At 35.0% G+C, this 20,871-nt stretch overlaps 1 protein-coding gene and 1 non-coding gene across 3 annotated transcripts; both read left to right on the top strand.

The window, feature by feature from the left end:
* The first annotated feature begins 7,806 nt into the window (after positions 1-7,806).
* LOC18039986 (glucose-6-phosphate 1-dehydrogenase 4, chloroplastic) lies at positions 7,807-14,718 on the top strand. 2 transcript variants are annotated; one of them, XM_024182105.1, is made up of 13 exons: positions 7,807-8,113; positions 8,712-8,970; positions 9,120-9,289; positions 9,613-9,707; positions 10,270-10,384; positions 11,345-11,550; positions 11,631-11,739; positions 11,822-11,859; positions 11,970-12,090; positions 12,890-13,092; positions 13,784-13,984; positions 14,084-14,340; positions 14,494-14,718. In XM_024182105.1, exons 1-12 carry the CDS (start codon positions 8,075-8,077, stop codon positions 14,319-14,321), a joined length of 1,794 nt encoding a protein of 597 aa, XP_024037873.1. In that variant the 5' UTR covers positions 7,807-8,074; the 3' UTR covers positions 14,322-14,340; positions 14,494-14,718. The 2 variants fall into 2 exon arrangements, with proteins under 2 accessions (XP_024037873.1, XP_024037872.1); XM_024182104.1 differs by having other exon boundaries at positions 14,084-14,718.
* Positions 14,719-19,065: 4,347 nt separating this feature from the next.
* LOC112097528 lies at positions 19,066-19,202 on the top strand. Its single transcript, XR_002905060.1, has one exon. It is a non-coding gene; the product is annotated as a small nucleolar RNA Z247 (small nucleolar RNA).
* The last annotated feature ends 1,669 nt before the right edge of the window (positions 19,203-20,871 follow it).

Here is a 20,871-nt window from a genome sequence, read left to right as displayed (position 1 = left end):
ATGTTTGTTATTATATGGATTTATGGTTCATAAATTAGATAGCTTGATATGCTTGTAATTTTATGATTTTATGATTTTATGTTGCTTGCATTAAATGGCTTATTGAAAGGTTTTAAATCTTAAAATGATTTAAAATTAATCAATTTTTAAGGCCGGAAATAAAATGGTGTGTGTAATACAAGTTTAAGAGCTAGCAAATATTCCCTTTCTATTCATTTGGAAAATCATTTTTCCTTATTGATTTCTCTCGAGACAAATTCCGGATAATCGGATTTTCAATCCGGAAAAACCGGATTTCCTAAGCTTCATTTATGCTTCAAACCGGATTACCGGTTATGAAAACCGAAAAGCCGGATTCGCAAGCAAAGCTTGCTGGACCAAACCGGACTACCGGTTATAAAAACCGAAAAGCCGGATTCGCAAGCAAAGCTTACTGGACCAAACCGGATTTCCGGTTATGTCAATCCGGAAATCCGATTTCGAGACTTTGGCAAACCGGCATTGCTATCCTCTGGATCCAACCGGCAAGCCGGTTCATGTTATCTGGAAAACCGTTTTTTGCGTGGAACCTTGCTGGTCACAACCGGAATTTCGGTTAGTGAAAATCGGAAATCCGGTTTCGGGTTTCAAGCTTCAACTGTTCCTCTTCCCTCTTCAAACGGAAATCCGGTTCTTGCTCTCTCTCTAAAACCCGGTTTCTCTCTCTCATTTTTCACTCCAAAATCCATCTTTTTTCTTCCTTTTTCACATCAAATTGAATCAAGAAAATCATTCCCCATCACTTCATTCACTCAAAAGCATCTTTAAACTTCATTTTCATCATCCAAAACTCTAGATCTCAAATTCTACCTAGGGTTTATCCGAATTTTTCTCTCTCTAGATTTCTCATTCTCAAGCCGTTTTTGATTCAAATTGTTTCTCAAAATCACTTTCAATCCTCATTATCTTCATTCTCCTTATCCTTTTCAATCCCAAATCAACCATATCACAATGTCTAGTTCACGGCCGGTTCGAAGAAAAGGCAAAGAACCGGTTCAACAAACCGATCGGCCACGGGAAGCAAGGAGCACCACCAATCAATCCAATTTTGAGTCCACACATTTTCAGAACAAGAAACATCTAGCCAAACGTTTTCATCAACAGTTCAGGACTCGTGAGGTACTCCAAACCTTTTTTATTTTACCGGATTGGTTGAATCATCTTAGTATTAGCAATAGAACTTTATTGCAATTGTTGGAAGATGTTGGTTGGCTTAATGCATTGTTGATTGAGGAGAATGTGTATCCCGACTTGGTGAAAGTATTTTACTCGAATATGGATTGTTCCGCGGAGAAAGAGAATCGAGTAATCACCACAGTTGGAGGAGTTTTGATTGAGTTTGATGATTCGGACTTGAACAACATCATAGGATCCTCCGATAATGGCCTAGAAATTTTTTCACCTAGGAAACCTCCTGACATTGATGACTATGCTTATATTGATGCTGTTAAGAATATATGTCGTCGTGTCGACCTTTCCGATGAAGATTGTACTATCCATTTTCGCAACCTTTGTCTTTGTCTTCAAACTCGGATATTCCTTCGTTTTATTCAGAGTATTGTTCTTCCTAGATCAGGCCATTTGGATGAGGTCTCTCATATGGATGTCGCCTTGATTGATTGTATTCTTAGACATCGTCCAGTCGACTTAGGATATACCATTGTCCGAAACATGCTCAGCATACCTAAGTTGATTACCCGCTCCCTTCCATATGGTCATTTCATTACCCGAATCCTGAAATTTTTTGATGTACCTATTAAAGAACCGTCATGTAGACCGTCTAAGGGTATCGGAGATGAAGCTATTGTCGGCTTAGGCTTTGAGTGGAAGAATGGCACTTAGGTTAAATACTCTGAAAACAAGTTTACCTTCCTTGCTCCAAGTGATGATCGGCCACTTAATGATGTGGTTCCAGCCGATCAGCTACCCATTTTCTCACTCTCATTTCGGGGGCAGCGTAGACGCCGTGATCCTCCTGTGATTGCTTCAGATCCTGTTGTCTCTGCATCCGTTTCATCACCTCCACGGCCTCCTACCTCTGGAGATGTTACTCTTCAGCAGCTTATGGATGAGGTGCGGACACTTTCAGTGCGGCAGACTGAGTTTCAGCAGGAGCAGCAGCAGCAGCGGCAGCTGCAGCAGCAGCTCATTCATGGGCAGCGCCTCCTCTTTGAGCACTTCGGCATTCCATATCTCCATCCTCACCACATGAGTAGTATCTTGTGCTAGTACTTGGACACACCTACATTTCATTTACTGCATTTTTATGCCTTTTATGTTGGATGTTATGGATTTGTTTTGGTTGATCATTATGGATTATATGGATTTTCTTATGCTTATGGATATTTTTGTTTTTACTAATGAGCTTATATTGCTACTTTGATAATTGATAGGGGGAGCTTTTATTCTTTTATTCTTTTTGATGATGAAGGGGGAGAATGATTTAATTTGTGTTATGAAAATATATGCATGTATCTAGGGGGAGCATGTATGCAGGGGGAGTTTTTATTAAACTATTTTCAAATCATTTTTTAACTTGCATTGATTAAGGGGGAGCTTTTTCATAACAAGATTAAAGTTTTGAATGTGCTTTGTCATCATCAAAAAGGGGGAGAGTGTTAGCCTATATGTTTATAAATATTGATTTTGATGATAAAAAACCACATGTATTTATTGAGTCAAGATTTATGAATTGTGCTTTTATAATAAGAAAATGATGTTATGGGATTAAAGCATTTTGGACTAAAATGAAAGTAATTTTAAAATCTTTGATAGTATTTTAAATTTCGGATTTGGACCTATTTGAAACTATTTAAATGTTTTTGGACCATTCTATAATTTCACATAGTTTGGGCAAAGTCATAATTTCAGAAAGTTGTGGGATTGACAAAGCATTATTCTAAAGTTATGAAATTGGACCTTTTTGCAAACTTTCATAACGTTTTGGGCCACACTACAGTTTTATAAAGTTTTGGGGTCAAACTATAAATTTGGAAAAATATTCACTGTAGCAGTTACTGTAGCAAGCGGAAATCCGGATTATGACAAACGGAAGTCCGAATTTTAGGCAGAATCTATCCGAATTAAAAGCGGAATTCCGGATCCTGACAAACGGAAATCCGGTTGTTGGGCAGTAAGCTACTGAGCGTAAGCGGAAATCCGGATGTGACAAAGCAGAAATCCGGATGTTCAGAAATTCAAATTTGTGGCTGTAACGGTAACATTAAGCGGAATTCCGGTTGTCCATAACCGGTAATCCAGTTACGACCAAAATGTGCATAACGGCTAGTTTTTTAGCTCAAACTATAAGAACTCAAATCCAACTCATTTTCAATCTCTCCAACAAGCAAAAACAAAAAGCACACGTGATATCTTGAGCTTACAACTTGCAAAACACAAATCATTGAATCATTCATTGTTCTTCATCTTTGAATATCTACTCATTGAGTGAGTTTCATTGTATCTTTCATTTCTTCAATTTATTTGTAAGAGTTTGAGTGTGTGAGACACTTGAGTGAAGAGATTGGGAGATAATCTCTTTGTTGTAAAGGTTTATTGACACCTCAAAGTCAATTGTAATTGTTGAAGCCTTGGAAAGGCTTGGATAGTGAAATCCTCGAGCTTGGATCGCTTGGAGGCGTGGACGTAGGCGGAGATTGCCGAACCACGTAAAAATTCGTGTGTTTGTTTCTCTTCTCCCTTACTCTTTAATTATCGTGCTATTATTGAACTTATTGTTTTCAATTATTGTTAAGACATTAGATTGCTTGTTGTGTGGATTTGTTAGGATAATTTTTTAAAATTCCAATTCACCCCCCCTCTTGGGTTGCACACTTGTATTTCATATTATACTTAGAAACTCACTCCAGTGACAAGGCTAGTCTTGCCTTTGTTAGTATTTATCTTAGTAAACTGTTATTAGTTGCCCACATGTAAATATGGACTACTGTTGAGTTGTAAGGCTAATTGGATGACAACCACTGATGACTGACTACATTAATATCTCTGTTGGAATTTGTTTATATGTACCACATGGCTGAGCTATGTTTCTACATTTAAGTGCTTGTATTTACATATATGGATTATATCGCGGCTGAAATTCGTTTAAATACATCGCATGGTTGAGGCATGTTTTTATATTTCAATGGATGTATTTGTATTTATGTCTATATTGATGTTGAGATTCTTTTATATATATCACATTCAAGGGATTAGGAAATTGTTGTTGATTGATTTATTTTATAATTATTGCATTAATCATCTTAACTGTTTGTGTCTTGATTCTAACTTGCCAAAGTGATTTTGCTATTAAATATGGTATTCTAAAATTTTTTATTTAGGCTTACATATGCATATTACTTGGAAAACACTATTACATTAAATATATAAACAATAGATTTAGGGACATATTACGTAAGGGTCATAAAATGTATTTGATTAGCTTGATGTGCTTAAGCTTTAGGCACACATTGGCGTGCATAAGTGTTCCAACTTTGTATAATGATTGGAAAGTGGTGAGATTTGAATGATTTTTTAAGAGTTTGTAGATGCATGGTTGATATGGAGGTATGAGAGAATGTTGGCAGTGATGTTTTGATTATGTTGAAGGAAGAAGAAAGCTTTAGTTATGAGAAGCAGAAGCTTTGTTGTTGTTGAGCTTGGCAATGACTAATTATATAGACAACCAACATAAATATTGGCAGCAGCAATTATAATTTCTAAATTTATTTTTTAATTTTTTATCCTAATTCAGCTAAGTTATTTTGGGAATGGATGAGGATGATTTGATAACTTTATTGTATTTGTAGCTGTTGGCTCCAAAGCAAATATAATGCTATTAACCAACAATACACTGTTCTGAACATGAAAAACTTATTTTTCTTAAGTCAAGGGTATTTTAGTCATTCTGTCAGTCAACAAACAGTCTAAGGATAGAAATAGGAACGCAAGGGGAGGTTTGTGAGAATATGTGAATACATTCTATTAAAGTTAGAATATCCCAAACTTCAGGGGAGATTTCTAAAAATTATCATTCAATTATAAGATCTTGCAAATAGTGAAGTTAAAATTACTTTGATTCTACTTTTCTATTTTGTTTATCCAATGAGTTGTCTATTTTTGGGGTTTCCCCATGATTTTTGTTTTGTTTATTTTTTAAATTACCAGAAAAAAAAGATGCTATAGTCAGCAATGTTTGGGCTCACATGAACATGATGTTTTATGTTATGGCTATCACTATAATGCTTTGTTATCATTGTTATTATTATTTGATTTGCATAAAACAAAAAAAAATTAAAAACGTGTAATTAAGAGTAATTATAAACTTTTAATTAAGAGTCGAATTATAATATTTGATCTATATCAATATATGACCATATACCAAATATCAAAATAGAGGTAAGATTTATAATATCTGGATACGATTTTATGAATTTGAAAAAAAATAATTATGTCTATTTTTTGTTACAAATTATATTATTTTATTATAAATTTTGAAGTCGGTTGAATGTGGAAATTTATTTCATCAATTAATTTAAAAAGGTACTATATATATGACATGATTGGTAAATGTTAATATAATGGGTGGGTATGACCAATAACTATGCATTTATTTTAATTAAAGTAATATGGATAAATTTATTAAGAATAGTTGTCAATTTGTCATCGTCACAGCCATCACATGAAGTCGTGGCACAAGAAATTTTATTTTTTTAAATGAAAAATTAATCACACTGATTAACAAATAATTATGATGGATGTATCATGATTAGGGGTGGGCAAAACCGGGTTTGGGTCGGGTTCGGGTCAACCTGATCGGGTTTCGAGTTAGACAATAATCAATCCGAACTTAACCCGAATTAATGACCCAATCTGATCCGACCCGAATTATCGGGTCACTAATTCGGGTTAAGTTCGGGTTGGGTTTAAATAACTAATAATTTAGCATATATAACTATTAAACTATATATATATACCATGAAATATTGAATTTGAAATTATGAAACTTCAAATCTTCAAAAACGAGTTCGGGTCACAAAGCCACAACACAAAGGAGAAAGTTCGGGTCGGGTCAGGTTGGGTTGGAGGCTTCAGCCACGGCAGCAGATGGCAGCAGCTCACGGCAGCAGATCGCGGCAACAAATGGCAGCAGATCGTGGCAGCAAATTGCCTGTTGGGTGTCGGTTTCGGCAGCAGATTGAGGAGGGTTCAGAGTCAGACTTCAAGCCTTTGGTTTCGGCAGCACTCACAGCAGATTGGTTCTGTTCTGTGTGTTGTTTGTGTGTTTCACAGTGTATGACTGTGTGTGAATTGTTGTGAGTACTTGTGAGTTGTGAGCTGTGAGGGTTTGCCCTTTGCCGTCTGCCTCTGGTGTGCAGTGTGCGTGTGTATTGTGTAATGTGTAAACTGTAAACTGTAAAGTAAAGAGTAAAGTGTAATGTGTGAGTGAGGTTTTTTTTTTTTTTGGGAGACCCGATCGGGTATTCGGATCAGGTCGGGTGTAAACCGACCCGATCACAGCCCGATTGGGTTGGCACTTCCTCATCCGATCGGGTTGCCATAGTAATCCGATCCAACCCGAACCCGACCTTTTTCGGGTCGGGTCGGATTGGATCGGGTATTTTGCCCACTCCTAATCATGATGGACTTCATAAATAAAATAAAAGAATTCGTCATACTTTTTTAAAGATTTGCAATTTATGAATACAAATGGGCCTCTAGCAACTGGTTAGAGTTCAATTTGGGCCTTTGATCATAACAAATAAACAATACAAAAACTCATTTTTTCAGTACTATAGACTATACTTATCTCCATAAGCATGCATTTAATTTCACAAATTATTTTCAAATTTTTTTGTTATTATTTAGTTATTTTTTAAGTAGAGTTTTTAAAAATTAAATAAGTTATTTTATCTTTGCCACTAAAAACTCAAATTTTATAATTTTAAAAGTAGTGATTGAATTTTTTTTTAAAAATATTAAAACATCTAAAATATCCTTTACTTATTTACTTATTTTATTTTTTATTTTTAAAACATAACTAAAAAAAACTTACCTATCAAAGTAATTTTGTTTAAAATTTTCAATTAAAACTCTCATGGACCACCAAATAACTAATTTTCTTTAATAAATCTCCATTTATAAAAGTTCTTTTAACAAAAACTATACTTAAATAAGTTTTCTTTAAAACATTATACCAAACAATGCCTTCGCACTATATAAAAAAATAAAATAAAAAATATCCTAATTGTTGCAAGATTTTTATCTCGATGACTCCATCACAATAAAATTCGTGAGTGCTCTAATTGTCCTCTAATGTTTTATGGTCATGAGTTTTGTGTTGTGCCACTTATTCATTTCATTAATAATAAAAGAAAATGGTTTGAGACTTTGAGTATTTACAAAAAAAAAAGAAGATAAAAGGGGTTGAATCTCCCACAAATTTAAAATAAAATTGCACCTAATTTAATTTGAGTAATGCAGTACTTATATTTTTTAGAAGTTTTGCGGTTGAATTATGAAATTACAAGAATTTTATTTTTTTTGTTAATTTAATTTATAATTAGTGGACTAATTCATTTTTAATATATTAGATTAGTAAAATACAAAAAAAATTTAGTTGATTAAATTATATATTTATTAAATTATAGGTAAACTTATAATTTATTAAATTATTAATTTATTGATTAATTAATATATGTTTAAATTAATAAATTTTATATGATGCACACGTTATTAATTTATAAACAATTGATTGTACTTTGAATTCTTTGTTTCCAAACTAAACCTTTAAGCAGACAAAACTATTTTTACTGCAACGGTATGCAAAGGACGCGAAGTATCTGCGTCAGCACAGCCTTTCGGTCGCCGTTGATTTTACATACTACAACAAAGTCAGCTTTCATCAGCCACCATCAAACCCACATCAACTTCGATCACTTCCCAGTAATTGATGATTTTTCTTCATGTTATTTCTTAATTCCTATAATTTTAAGAAACCTTAAACCCTTGAAGTAGTTGAATACAGAAACGGAGGATGTCAGTGCCGTTTTCAAATTTTCCAGCACCATTCTGGGTTAGTTTTCTATACATTGGATTGTCTATTTATTTCTTTATTTTTGTTTTTAATTGAAAAAAGTTTTGTTTGTTTGATGACTTTTGTTGAAACTGTATATGGGTTGTTTGGTTTCTAGAAAATGATGATAGGAAACTATAATTTGTAGATGATCTTAAAGAACTGTATTGCATGAAATTAATAATGTGTATTTAATTTTCAATCTGGCATAATTCTTTGGATTGAAAATGAAAGGATATACGAATCTTGATTAAGTGCATTTCATTGGGATTTTTCAGCAATTAAAATTGGATTTTGCTTCTTCCAATGAGTTTTGCGTCCAATTACATATTGAAACACTTCAATTTGTGTCATAGTATCTGAAAGCACCTCACGAGTGCTATTGTTATATGTATTGGCATTTTCAGTTTTGTTACTGTTATTACATGGGAAAACTTGGTACCTTGCTTCACTAATTTGTCGGGTAGCAGTAGTTGCATCTTTGGCATGATAGAGCCTTATAAATGGGGAGTACAACCATATTTGCTAAATTTCGAGTATACTAGAGTCGTACACTAGTTATGCTAAGGCACAATTGTCTTGCTTTTGTTGTATCTAGGCAACAGGAAAAAATATTCACACAGTAACCAATGATCGTTTTGTGCTCTATGGAGGTTCTGCCACTATATGCCAAAGGTTTTGTGGCTTAAAGCTATGGTTACTTGACAGACTGAACCTTAAGCATTGCAGTAAAAAGCATGGACTAAGTGAGTCCAAGATTATAAAGAATCAAGATAAGTTAGATAGTCATCTAGAAACTAGTTCATCAAATGATGGACGAGATTCTGAAGGAGTTTCAACATTATCTGTACCTAATGGTCAGTAAAGACTATTCTAAGTTAACCTTTTTATTTTTGTCATTTGTTATGTCTATCAATGTGAATTGATCTTGGTATATTCATTTTCTCATACTTTGCAATTGGAACCTTACAATCTCTAGATTGTGGAACTTAATTTTCCATTGTAGTTACGAAAAGACCAACTTCAAAATTACAAGCACATTCCCCAAATTTTCCTGTTCAGAGCGATCAAGCACCTTCACTTTGCATTGCTGTAATAGGAGCCACTGGTGAGCTAGCAAGAAGGAAGATATTCCCAGCATTATTTGCTCTCTATTACAGTGGCTTTCTTCCGGAGGTAGTACCACAATTTCTTTATCTTGAAAGGCCTCTTTGCCTTTTATCTAGAGGTGCTACAGCCAGTCTTCTTTTTTCACCAAGCCTGTTGTTTTCATTGTTGCAGTTACTATGTATTTACTTTTCTGAATCATTCATCCAATTATGTTGTTATGCGCATCAAAACATATTTGACTTGCTTCTACTATGGCAAGGAAAATGGGATGTTCCAATAAATTGAATGAAAGATATTGTTCTCATCAATATTTTACAATTTTCCAAACTTGTTCTAAAAATTTTTGGTGAATTTTTGCTTTTTATTATTTTTATCATTTCTGCCTGCAGAATGTGGGAATCGTTGGTTATTCAAGAAAGAATTTGACAGATGAAGACTTGAGGTCCATCATAGCTTCAACTTTGACTTGCCGCATTGATCATCGGTATGGTTCTCATACAGTCATACAAATTCTCTTTCCTACCATTCAGTTTCTTATTCTAAATCCTTGAGTGAGTCAAATTACTGCCCCTTATAATTTTCGAATGCAACGTGCACAAATGCTAGAAGTTGCCTGAATGATCGAAATCCATGGTTGGCAGCTATTTATATGCTGATTGGGTTTCATCAATTTACAACCTTAGGATCCTTTTGGCTACATTCGCCAAAGTTTTCAAAGAGAAGGAAAAAAAAAAGGAGGGGGTGGGTTAGCTTCATGTCACATTCTGTTAGCTAGTTGCTAGGGTGGGATTTCTATTGATTTAAAGGAATTATTAGTGTGTTTTGAAGGACCCTCTCAAGTAAATCAACATGCAACCATTGCTTATGGAAAGGGCTTTGCATCTATGCAAGCATTAGACTTTTGAAAATGTGTTAAGTTGAAATAAATGCAACCAAGGCTCACGATGTAGTCTATCAAGTTAGTTTGATTGCTATAAAATTAGAATAGAATGAATTGAAGAAGTTTAATATGGCATTTGTTCCTCATGATTTTAACATCTTTTCAGGGAAAACTGTGGGGACAAAATTGATGCTTTTCTCAGTAGAACATATTATCTTAATGGTGGTTATGACAACCGAGAAGGGATGTTAAAGCTTAGCGCTTTGATGGAGCATATCGAGGTGAGGTTGATAAAATCACAAATCAGTGCTGTTTACAAGTATCTAGCTTTATCATGCTTCCTGTTTTATGCAACTTTATGGTATTACTTGGAGCCTAAAAAAAGAAAAAAAGAAAAAATATTATAATGAAACTATTTGGCATGATCTTAAAATTATTGGCATCAAATTGTTGGGCTATTAGCCGCTTACCTGATAACTTAAGTTTTGTGCGTCTGATTTATCTTACAGTACCTGATGAAAAATTAATGTTTCTTCTATCTTTTCAATCATAATTATAAAAGATCAACTTATGTGCTTTCTTTTACCTCTAAAGATTTGTTAAAAATAGAGGAGAAAAATATATATTAATAGTAGTAATGTGTGATAGTTTATACTATTCAGTTCATATTCATATCTTAGAGAGCAAATCACCCTATTCCATTCTTGCATGATAGTTTTATTTGTTGTATCGTTAGTTGTTACAAAATAATACATAAATTTGGAAATATAATCTGGCAAAACTTATTAATTATACACTTATTTGTAATTATTATTGAACAACTTTATAGTACGGATTAAGGTTGGTTTTCTGGATTCAATTCCTAAAAGATAATAGATAATATATTTTTCATCATTAAAAACACTTCTCAATTATTACATTGTTAAAACAAGGAACAAGAAAGAAACTACAATGAAGGTAGTATATGAGATAATGTCGTAAGACTCAATTCACTTGTGTACATTCTAGTTTAACCACACCAACTTTCTTTCTGTATAATTAATATTTCATACTTTAAAAGTCAACTCTTTTTTGTCCCTTCTTTTCTCAAATTCCTTAAAAGTAAAAGTTAAAACATTTCTTCACTCTTATAGACTGAGAGTAATTAGCCAGAAGTAAAATCAATAGGGGTTGATTTGATTTGTCAATGTTCAAGCTGGATGCTTTAGATAATTGATTTTTTAGCAGCTTACCTACCTCAGGGGGGATTTGAAGCAAACAGGATATTTTACCTATCTGTGCCGCAAGAAGCACTTCTGGATGTTGCATCCACTCTTGCCATCTGTGCCCAAACCCAGAAGGGCTGGAACCGTATAATAATTGAGAAACCTTTTGGGTTTGATGCACTGTCTTCTCATTGGCTGACAAAAGCTCTTCTTTCCAAGTTCCAGGAGAAGCAACTATACAGGTGAATAATCACATTAGCTATACTAATGTATTTGTGCGCACACATTCAATTTTAACTTTCTTACTTCTTCAATTTTTCAGGATAGATCATCTTCTGGGGAGGAATCTCATTGAGAACCTTACTGTATTAAGGTTCTCTAATCTAATTTTTGAGCCATTATGGAGCCGAACATACATCCGCAGTATACAGGTAATTTTGTTTTTTCTCTAAATGCAATGGCATTCACTTGTGCAGCTAATGATAGCCACTACCTGTTTGAATTTTCATGCAGGTCATTTTGTCAGAAGAGATGGGTGTGCAGTCTGGAAGGTACTAAATACTAATAATTCAATTTATCTTCACTAACAAAGCCAATTATCTTATCCTCATGTCATTCTACGGTATCAATATCATGTTGTGTAATTTTTCGGTTATATGAGGTATTTTGATGGTTATGGGATCATCCGAGACATAGTGCACAGTCATATACTCCAAACCATAGCATTGCTTGCTATGGAGCCCCCCATAAGTCTCAATGGTGAAGATATCCGGAATGAAAAGGTACCTTCTGTTTTTGCAAGATGATCTATTTTATTCAAAATCAATTTGGTTAATCTTTTGTGTGTAATGCACAAGTAAGAATATAGTTGATTCTAGCCTTGAGTAGGGGTGATTTTGTATACTTATGTATGGCACAAATAGTCCTTCTTATTATTCTCTTAGTGGACTGGTGGTCCATTATCAGTTTTAAATCTTCTTTATTACTACATTCTCGCGTTTGTTATAAAAAAAAAAAAGGCACAAGCAAGATTAGAAAGCACAGGTAATCTATTTCCACTGTCCTACGGCAGTGAAGTTGAGGAATATACTTGTTAAATTGCTAACTTTTTGTAGATGTCCCTAACTTCATGTGTCTTATTGAATCTGGTGAAAGGTATAAAGGCATCAGTTTATCAAGTTGCAGCTTATGTGAATGTGATTGTAAAAACAAAAGATGAGTTCAAAAAATCCTTAGGAAGAAAGTTAATAATTCTTATGAGATGGAGCTCAGATTCTTGTATCCATGTGAGCACAATTTTAATAGAACTTAGTGGTTTTTCAACCAAAAAGGTTGCGGGCCAGCATGCAATGATTTTGCTTTTGCAGAGGCAATTTTATATAGCCTAATTCTTATGAAATCTTCGTAGAAGGTATTATATTTGTTTTTAGGGGAAGGACATCTAGTCCAACTTTCTCTGTAAAGTTTTTTATACTAATAAATATTCTGTTTCTAACCCCTACCTCCTCAAAAAGTGAAAAATGAATACAACAAAAATTTGGTTGCACGTGGTCATGTTGATAAGAAGTTTATTCATTTCAGGTCAAAGTTTTGAGGTCAATCCGCAGATTGGAGCCAAGCAATGTCATTCTTGGCCAATATAAAGCTACTTTTGATGACAAGGTTGATGTTAAATTGAACATCCTGACCCCCACATATTTTGCTGCTGTATTATACATTGACAATGCACGTTGGGATGGCGTGCCTTTTCTAATAAAAGCTGGCATGGGACTAATTAAACACAGGTAATAGCTATTTCAGTTCTGCTGGTTATGCCTTAATGGACATTGTCGTGGTTTGTACTTTGCCAGATTATGATAGGAACCTAGAACACACCCTTAAAAAGCCGGCTTGTAACGGAAGTGTAACCATCAGCTTATCTTTCCATTTACGGCTTATAATATTTCTAAAAATATTGAATTAAGAAACAAATTCAAGAGAGGAAATTATGACATTAACCCGTCAGTCTGTCTTGTTTCAATTCCAAGAACAGTACAAACAAGAATTCTTCAATGGATTAGTGTGTAATACCTGCAATGGGTACCGCTGTCCATTTTTTCCAGATAGCCATCAATTTGTATCATGCATAAACAATTAAATTATGCATGTAACATAACAAACGGTTGGTATAATTGAGTGAAAATGATTTTTTCTTTTTTTTCTTTTTTTTAAAATTTGTATAGCAAACTGTGGTTACAGATTTTTGTGATAAAGTGCAGCCAACAACTTAGATAAGCATATCTTGTGTAGGTTTCATCTTGTAAGTTGTTCCGACAATTCATGGGCATCTCCTAGTCTTTGACGTTTTGATTGTTCATATGGATCTCATTCCATGACAACTCAATATAAATAATAAATAAATGCATGGCTTAAACCGACATTTTTTTTTTTTGGGCAATATGGGATGTGCTCACCAACGTTAGCCATATAATGCAGAGTGGAGATACGCATACAGTTTCGTCATGTTCCGGGAAACATCTATCATGATCGTTTTGGGCATAACATCAACCTTGCCACAAATGAATTAATATTACGTGATGTGCCTGATGAGGCCATTCTAGTCAGAGTCAACAACAAAGTTCCAGGATTAGGCTTGCAATTGGATGCTTCAGAGCTTAATTTGCTCTATAAGGATAAGTAAGCACTTCAGCTTTTGGAACTTGTTCTGTTTTTGCTATTCACTTGTCGTCACCTTTGATATCCTTCATGTGCCTGCCTTTTGTGTTAATACTGTAGGTATAATGCAGAGGTGCCTGATTCATACGAACATCTTCTTCTTGATGTTATTGACGGCGACAACCATCTCTTCATGAGAAGCGATGAGCTTACTGCTGCATGGAATATTTTAAACCCAGTTTTACAAGAAATAGACAAGAACAATATTGCACCAGAACTTTACGAGCTGGGTGGTAGAGGTCCCGTTGGAACATATTATCTTTGGGCGAAACACGGGGTTCAGTGGACCGAAGATTAGAGGCAACACTTCTTATAGGGTAATCTTGCTAATCTTTCCACAACTAAGACAAATAAATGGTAACTTTGTACATGTAAATTGTATGAAATTAGGGTTGAGAAATGCCTATCAGTATTCAGAGGATAATTCTCAAGAGCATAAACCCATAATTGAAATTGGATTTTTCTTGTAGATGATTTGGGTTATGCTCGCAAACGATGTGCTGAAAGCGTGCATCAGAGTCAAAAAGTACCTTAAACTTCATTTTGTAATGAACAAATGATGGATGGTTATTTGCTTGTTTTAATATGAAGATTTGTATATGATTATTTGTTATGTGTGATCAAAGAGTAAGCTTTTGCTAGATTGTACATAAATTGTTAATGATGATGGATATCCGTTGGTGGTTTTGGGTAAATGTGTCTGATACCTAGATTCTCTTTGACTATTAAGAAAGGGGAGGATATGAAAAAGAGAGGCTATCGAAATAGATTTACACTATCTTATTGTAGTAGGTTATTTTTTAATATTTGTCCTAGTACAGTACGACGCTCAAATTGTAGGAGACTTATAGAGGTTCTTCTCAAGCATGCTTTTTGGTGAGTGAATTTGATACCACTGAAGTGTAATTTTTGAGGGTATGTACAAGATTGGACATGTCAAATAACCTGAGGAGCTTTGCTCAAAAGCAGCTTCAAAAACAAAACTTGTGGCATGGCGGCTGCATAATGAACTTCTTAGGCGCCTTCTTGGTCTTTGCCCTTGTCATCGCTTTGTTTTTTCACTTCAAAGGCTTAGCATGAATCTCAGGAGAGCTTGCATTTTGCTAACCTGGAGTAAATAATTTTATTTTATCTGGTCCCTTATTTATGCATCTGCTTAGTTGACCTCACATATAGCCGTAAAAGCATCCATGCTCCTGTGTTATATACAGAATAATATTCTACTTTCGAGTAGGAATTGCAGAATGCTCTACAAAATTGCATATTACGGTATATGCTACAGTTTGCATTTTACAGTAGTCAGTGGTTTTTAAAACCACAGCCCCATAAGATCAAACGGATTTTAAAAGATCGAACTGATGCATCGAAATTTGATTGAAAGGTTAGCTAGCAACAAAAGATTTTTTAATCTCGTGTTGCAGATATTATTTATTTTTTTCCAACAAAATTTTTACACGTATTGACTTATGAAATGAGAAATATTACCAATTAATCCGGTGGATTGAATAGAAGTACCAATTCAAGAAAGCTAACATTGTTAGCAGCTATCACATAATCAACATTATCATATATTAAAAAAAAAAGAAAAAAAATCATATCATGTGACCCTTTAATGAATAAAACTTTTTCACGGACTTAAACTAAATAATCAAGAAATAGTTTAAGACCCACCAAATAATAGAAGCCTCTTTTTATCTATACAGAAGAAGAATTCAATTTTTAATCACAGGACAATTAATTCAATGGTAAAAAAGTCAGTTACAATAAAGCCCATCATAGAATTACAAAAACATAATTTGCTTCTTTTATTGATAAAGTCAGTTGATACTACAGTTAAATTACAGGTTAAAAAAATTGAAATTACAATAACACAATCTAGTTTAGTTTACAAGTTGAAATCTCGTATCAATTGGGACCGCTGGATCAGTCTTCATCAAAAAAGCAATCTATCATTAATACTGACATAAGGTATGTGTTTAATCATAACTTTTTAACTTTTGTAATTGTTGTCCTCACTTCAATGATCAAGATAAAACACTAACTACGGAAGTAAAAAGGCTATAGTCTTGCATAATGAAATGCCCATTTCATTAATGACTGAACAATCCTTTATTTCTCAAACACTTGTGATTTCGAGATTTCTGTATAAAGAGCTAAAAATCACGATTACCATCTCTAGGAGTTAAGACAGAGTTGGCTTAAACCAACATTTCTTTTGCAATACGGGATGTGCTCACCAATATTAGCCATATAATACAGAGTGGAGATACGTATACAGTTTCATCATGTTCCAGGGAACATCTATCATGAACATTTTGGGCATAACATCGACGTTGCTACAAATGAACTAATATTACTCAATGTGCCTGATGAGGCCATTCTAGTTAAAGTCAACAATAAAGTTCCAGGATTAGGCTTGCCATTGGATGCTTCGGAACTTAATTTGCTCTATAAGGATAAATAAGCACTTCAGTTTATAGAAATTGTTTTGTTTCTGCTACTGACTTGTATTCACATTTGATATCTTTCATGTGCTTGTCTTTTGTGTTAATGCTGTTGGTGCAACGTGGAGTTGCCTGATTCATACGAGAACATCTTCTTCTTGATGTTATTGACGGCGACAACCATCTCTTTATGAGAAAGGATGAGCTTACTGCTGCATGGAATGTTTTAAACCCAGTTTTACAGGAAAAAGACAAGATCAATATCGCCAAAACTTTATGAGTTGGGTGGTAGAGGTCCCGTTGGAGCATATTATCTTTGGGCGAAACATGGGGTTCAGTGGACTGAGGATTAGAAGCAACAATTGTTATATGGTAATCTTGCTAATCTTTCCACAACTAAGACTGATAGGTCCCAATAAAAAACGTTCAATAATAGCTAAGTTTACGTTGTTCTACTTACGGTGAGAACGACCAAGAATAGTACTTTGAGATAATTTTCTGCATAATCCTTTTATTAATTGCTGGAGCTTATTTATAGTAGTTAATACAAACACTACTAAGGATTTGTAGCCACAATTCACGGTTAAAATCAATTTAAATAACTGAGCAATCTTAAATAACAAACTAGAAACAGAAATAGAATCCCACTTAATTTGATTCTCCACACGATCCGTAACGTGGCTTGACGTGGTAATTTCCTTGCCTTGCTCCAACAAACAACTACTCTTTAATCTATACGTAAATAAGTCTTGCATGGTATTGCATGCAACATGCATGACCGCATGCATGGCTGCATGAGACTTACGAATGTTCAAACAAAGCCCTCGTATCTGTAGTTAGGCTTATGAACCTTTGTTGACCTCCGTGGCTCCCTTTCCTTATCAATACCCTCCCCATGAAGTGGACCCTTGTCCTCAAGGGTCATGTGTGGAAATTGTTGCTGTAGCAATGCCGTGTCTTCCTAGGTTGTTCTCCTTTGTTTTCTTCTCCAAGTAGTTCCTCTACAACTTCTTCACAAGTGATCTCATTGGTGTTGTTGTAGCTCTCAAGAAGTAGAAGTTGAGGCCCTTGACATTTATGACCCGCAGTGAACCGTTCGTTGCAAGTGAAACACAGTCCCTGTGCTCGTCGTCGTTGCATTTCATCCCACGGTAATCTTTTGATAGGCGCGGTTGGTGATGCTCGAGTAGGTGACGGTGCACAGTTTGAGGGTGGCTGCCACAAGAATTTCTTCTGTCTTGATAGTTGATCATCCTTCATGCGGGCCAAGCTGATTGTTTCCTTCAGTGTTCTTGGTTTGAACATGCGGATTTCCTCGGATATCTCTGGCTTTAATCCTCCCATGAATGTACCCACAAGGGCTTTCTGTGTCCAGCCATGAACTCGGTTGCCAAGCCTTTCAAATTCCCTTTGGTAATCATGAAGGGAACCTGTTTGTCTCACTCTAGACAAGGGCTCATCAAAATCTTCACATTATGTAGGACCAAAACGAGCCCAAAGTTCTTCTGTAAAAACTTTCCATGTCACCACTCGTTCTTCTTCGCGGTAAGCTTGTCGTAGCCATTGCCACCATTGGTTGGCTTCTCCCTCAAGGTGGAAGGATGCTAACGATACTTTCTGGTCATCCGTTGTGTCTTGGTATTCGAAGAACTGCGCCACTCGATTAAACCACTCGGTTGGATCATCTCCAGAGTAGCGTGGTGTTAAGGATGTTAAGGAAGCTCATCTGGTTAGCTATACAATAAGCAAAACAAAAGATAAAGCAGAGGATTACAGCAGCTGCAGCATTCAGTTAAAGGTTGATGACATGGTTGTCCAGGTGGCACCAGGAGGTTATGTAATTACCAGCACACGTGAAGATTCGTTTTGATTTAGTTAGTCAGTATTAACAATGCATTTCGTGCTGTTACCTTCAGCTTTGTATATAAACAATAATGTAATCATTTTGTATGGATTGATTCAGCATGAATAAATGATTTCCAGAATTCTCTGAACTTCAGTTTTATTTTCCTCAAATTTTTCCTTCACTTTCTCATCAACCAAACAGTCATTAAAACAATTTTAACTTGGTATCAGGCTAGTATGACTTCAGTACATCTAGCCTCAACTTCTAATACAGTTCATAATGCTGCCATTAATTCAAGCACAGTTACCTTTTTATTTAACACTCCTGTTAAGCTGGATTAATCAAATTACTTGATTTGGAGATCTCAAGTTCTTGCTTCCATTCGTGGAAATAGACTGGAAAAATTCATTGATGAATCAGTAACTCCTCCACCTTCACATACTGCTCAAAGAGTTGGTGATGATCTCAGATCTGTTGAGAATCCAGAGTACATCACCTGGAGATCACAAGATCATATGCTTCTTGGATGGCTGCTTTCTTCAATGAGTGAAGGCATCATCAGTCTAGTCTTCAGTCTAGAAACTTCTCTTACGGTTTGGAAGGCTATTAAGGTACAATTCGGCTCACAGTCAAAATCTAAATTGTTGCATCTAAGGTACATGATGAATTCAACTAGGAAAGATGATTTGAAAGTTACTGATTATTTCATTAAGATGAAGAATATAGCTGATAATATGGCAGCTGCTGGAAGTGCATTAAGTGATGATGATTTGATTTTGCACATACTTTCTGGTTTAGGACCTGAATATAACTCTGTAGCCACATACATAACTGGTCAAATTGGTGTTGGAAAAATGAATGTAAATGAGGCTTATGCAATGTTGTTAACTCAAGAAGCTAGGATAGAACAACAAGCACATATGCTTGCTAGTATGGATGTGAAACAAAACTTTGAAGCAAATTTAGTTCAAAACAGAGGATTTAAGAAAGGCTTTGCATCTGGAGGAAAGAATTTTGGTGGTTATGGATATAATCTTGGCTTCGGAAATGCTGGAAATTATGGATATGGTGGTTATAAAGGAAATTCTGGAGGTGCTGGAGCAAATGGAGGAAATATGTCTGGTGTTAATTTCCAGCAAAGAGGATATTCTGGTGACAATCAAAGAAATGGAGGGAACTGGAATCAGAATCCTGGAGGATATGGCAACTTCAGTAATAAGCCATCTGGAAATGTCAAACCTCAATGGAATGCCTCTAAACCTACCTGTCAAATTTTCTTTAAAGCAGGTCACACTGCTAATATTTGCTGGAAACTTGAGGAGTTCATTGCTTCAAGTGCTTATAAGCCACCACCAAATAAGAATCCTAAGTCAGCCTATCTAGCAAATATGGATGGAGCTTCAGATACCAACTGGTATCTTGACAGTGGGGCAACACATCACCTCACTAATGACATGAACAACATGCATTCTGCTGAGCCTTTTGCAGGTATATCTAAACTTGTAGTTTGTAATGGTGCTGGTTTGAGCATTACTCACCTTGGTCATGCTACTTTAAAAATGCTTGATGGTAATACCAATGCTTCACTTACACTCAATCTTAACAACATATTGCTGGTGCCTCAAATCACCAAAAATCTTATTAGCATATCTCAGCTAACCAAAGACAATAATGTGATAGTTGAGTTCACTGAAAAATTTTGTTTTGTGAAGGACAAGGTGAAGAATTTGATCATACTGCAGGGCAAGGCTGATAAAGGTTTATACAGATTGCTGTTGGTGTCACCCAATAAAACACATTCTCATTCTCGAATTCATGTCAAAAGTATTGAGTCTGCTGTTCCAGCTGTTCCTCTTTCAATGTTTTCTGCTGTTTCTTCTGATTTGCAAGATAAACTCTCTTGTTCATACAACACTTCAGTTCCATGTATGAATTCTAGGTGTTTGTTAAGTACTGCTGTTTTACATCAGAGGCTAGGACATCCAAGTTCAAAAATATTAGATCATGTAATCAAAACTTATCCAGCCTTGAAGGCAATAAATGGAAGTAAATTTGTTGAATCTTGTGATGCTTGTATGATGGGAAAGTTACATAGATTACATTTTCCAGCTAGTTTCATCAAAACCAACAGTCCCTTAGAACTTTTACACACAGATTTGTGGGGGCCAGCTCCTGTACTTTCCTCACAAGGCTATAGATACTATGTAAGCTTTGTTGATGATTTTACAAGGTTTACCTGGATATTTCCATTAAAAACCAAAAGTGAAACTCTCTCTGTTTTCAAAATCTTCAAAACTCAGATTGAAAAAAAACTTAATAGATCTACCAAGTGCTTACAATCTGATTGGGGTGGTGAGTTCAGATCTTTTGTTCCTTATCTCCATCAAGAAGGCATTTTGTTCGGGCATTCTTGTCCTTACACACATAACCAAAATGGAACAGTTGAGAGGAAACATAGACATATCACAGAACTTGGCTTAACCTTACTTGCACAAGCTATTTTACCTATAAAATTCTGGTGGGAATCATTTCACACAGCCACTTACATCATTAATAGA

The sequence above is a fragment of the Citrus clementina genome, unplaced genomic scaffold (assembly GCF_000493195.1).
Source record: "Citrus clementina cultivar Clemenules unplaced genomic scaffold, Citrus_clementina_v1.0 scaffold_6, whole genome shotgun sequence".
In the NCBI taxonomy this organism is placed as follows: Eukaryota; Viridiplantae; Streptophyta; class Magnoliopsida; order Sapindales; family Rutaceae; genus Citrus; species Citrus x clementina.
Note: the sequence above shows the minus strand (reverse complement) of the source record. Positions and strands in the feature narration are given on the sequence as shown.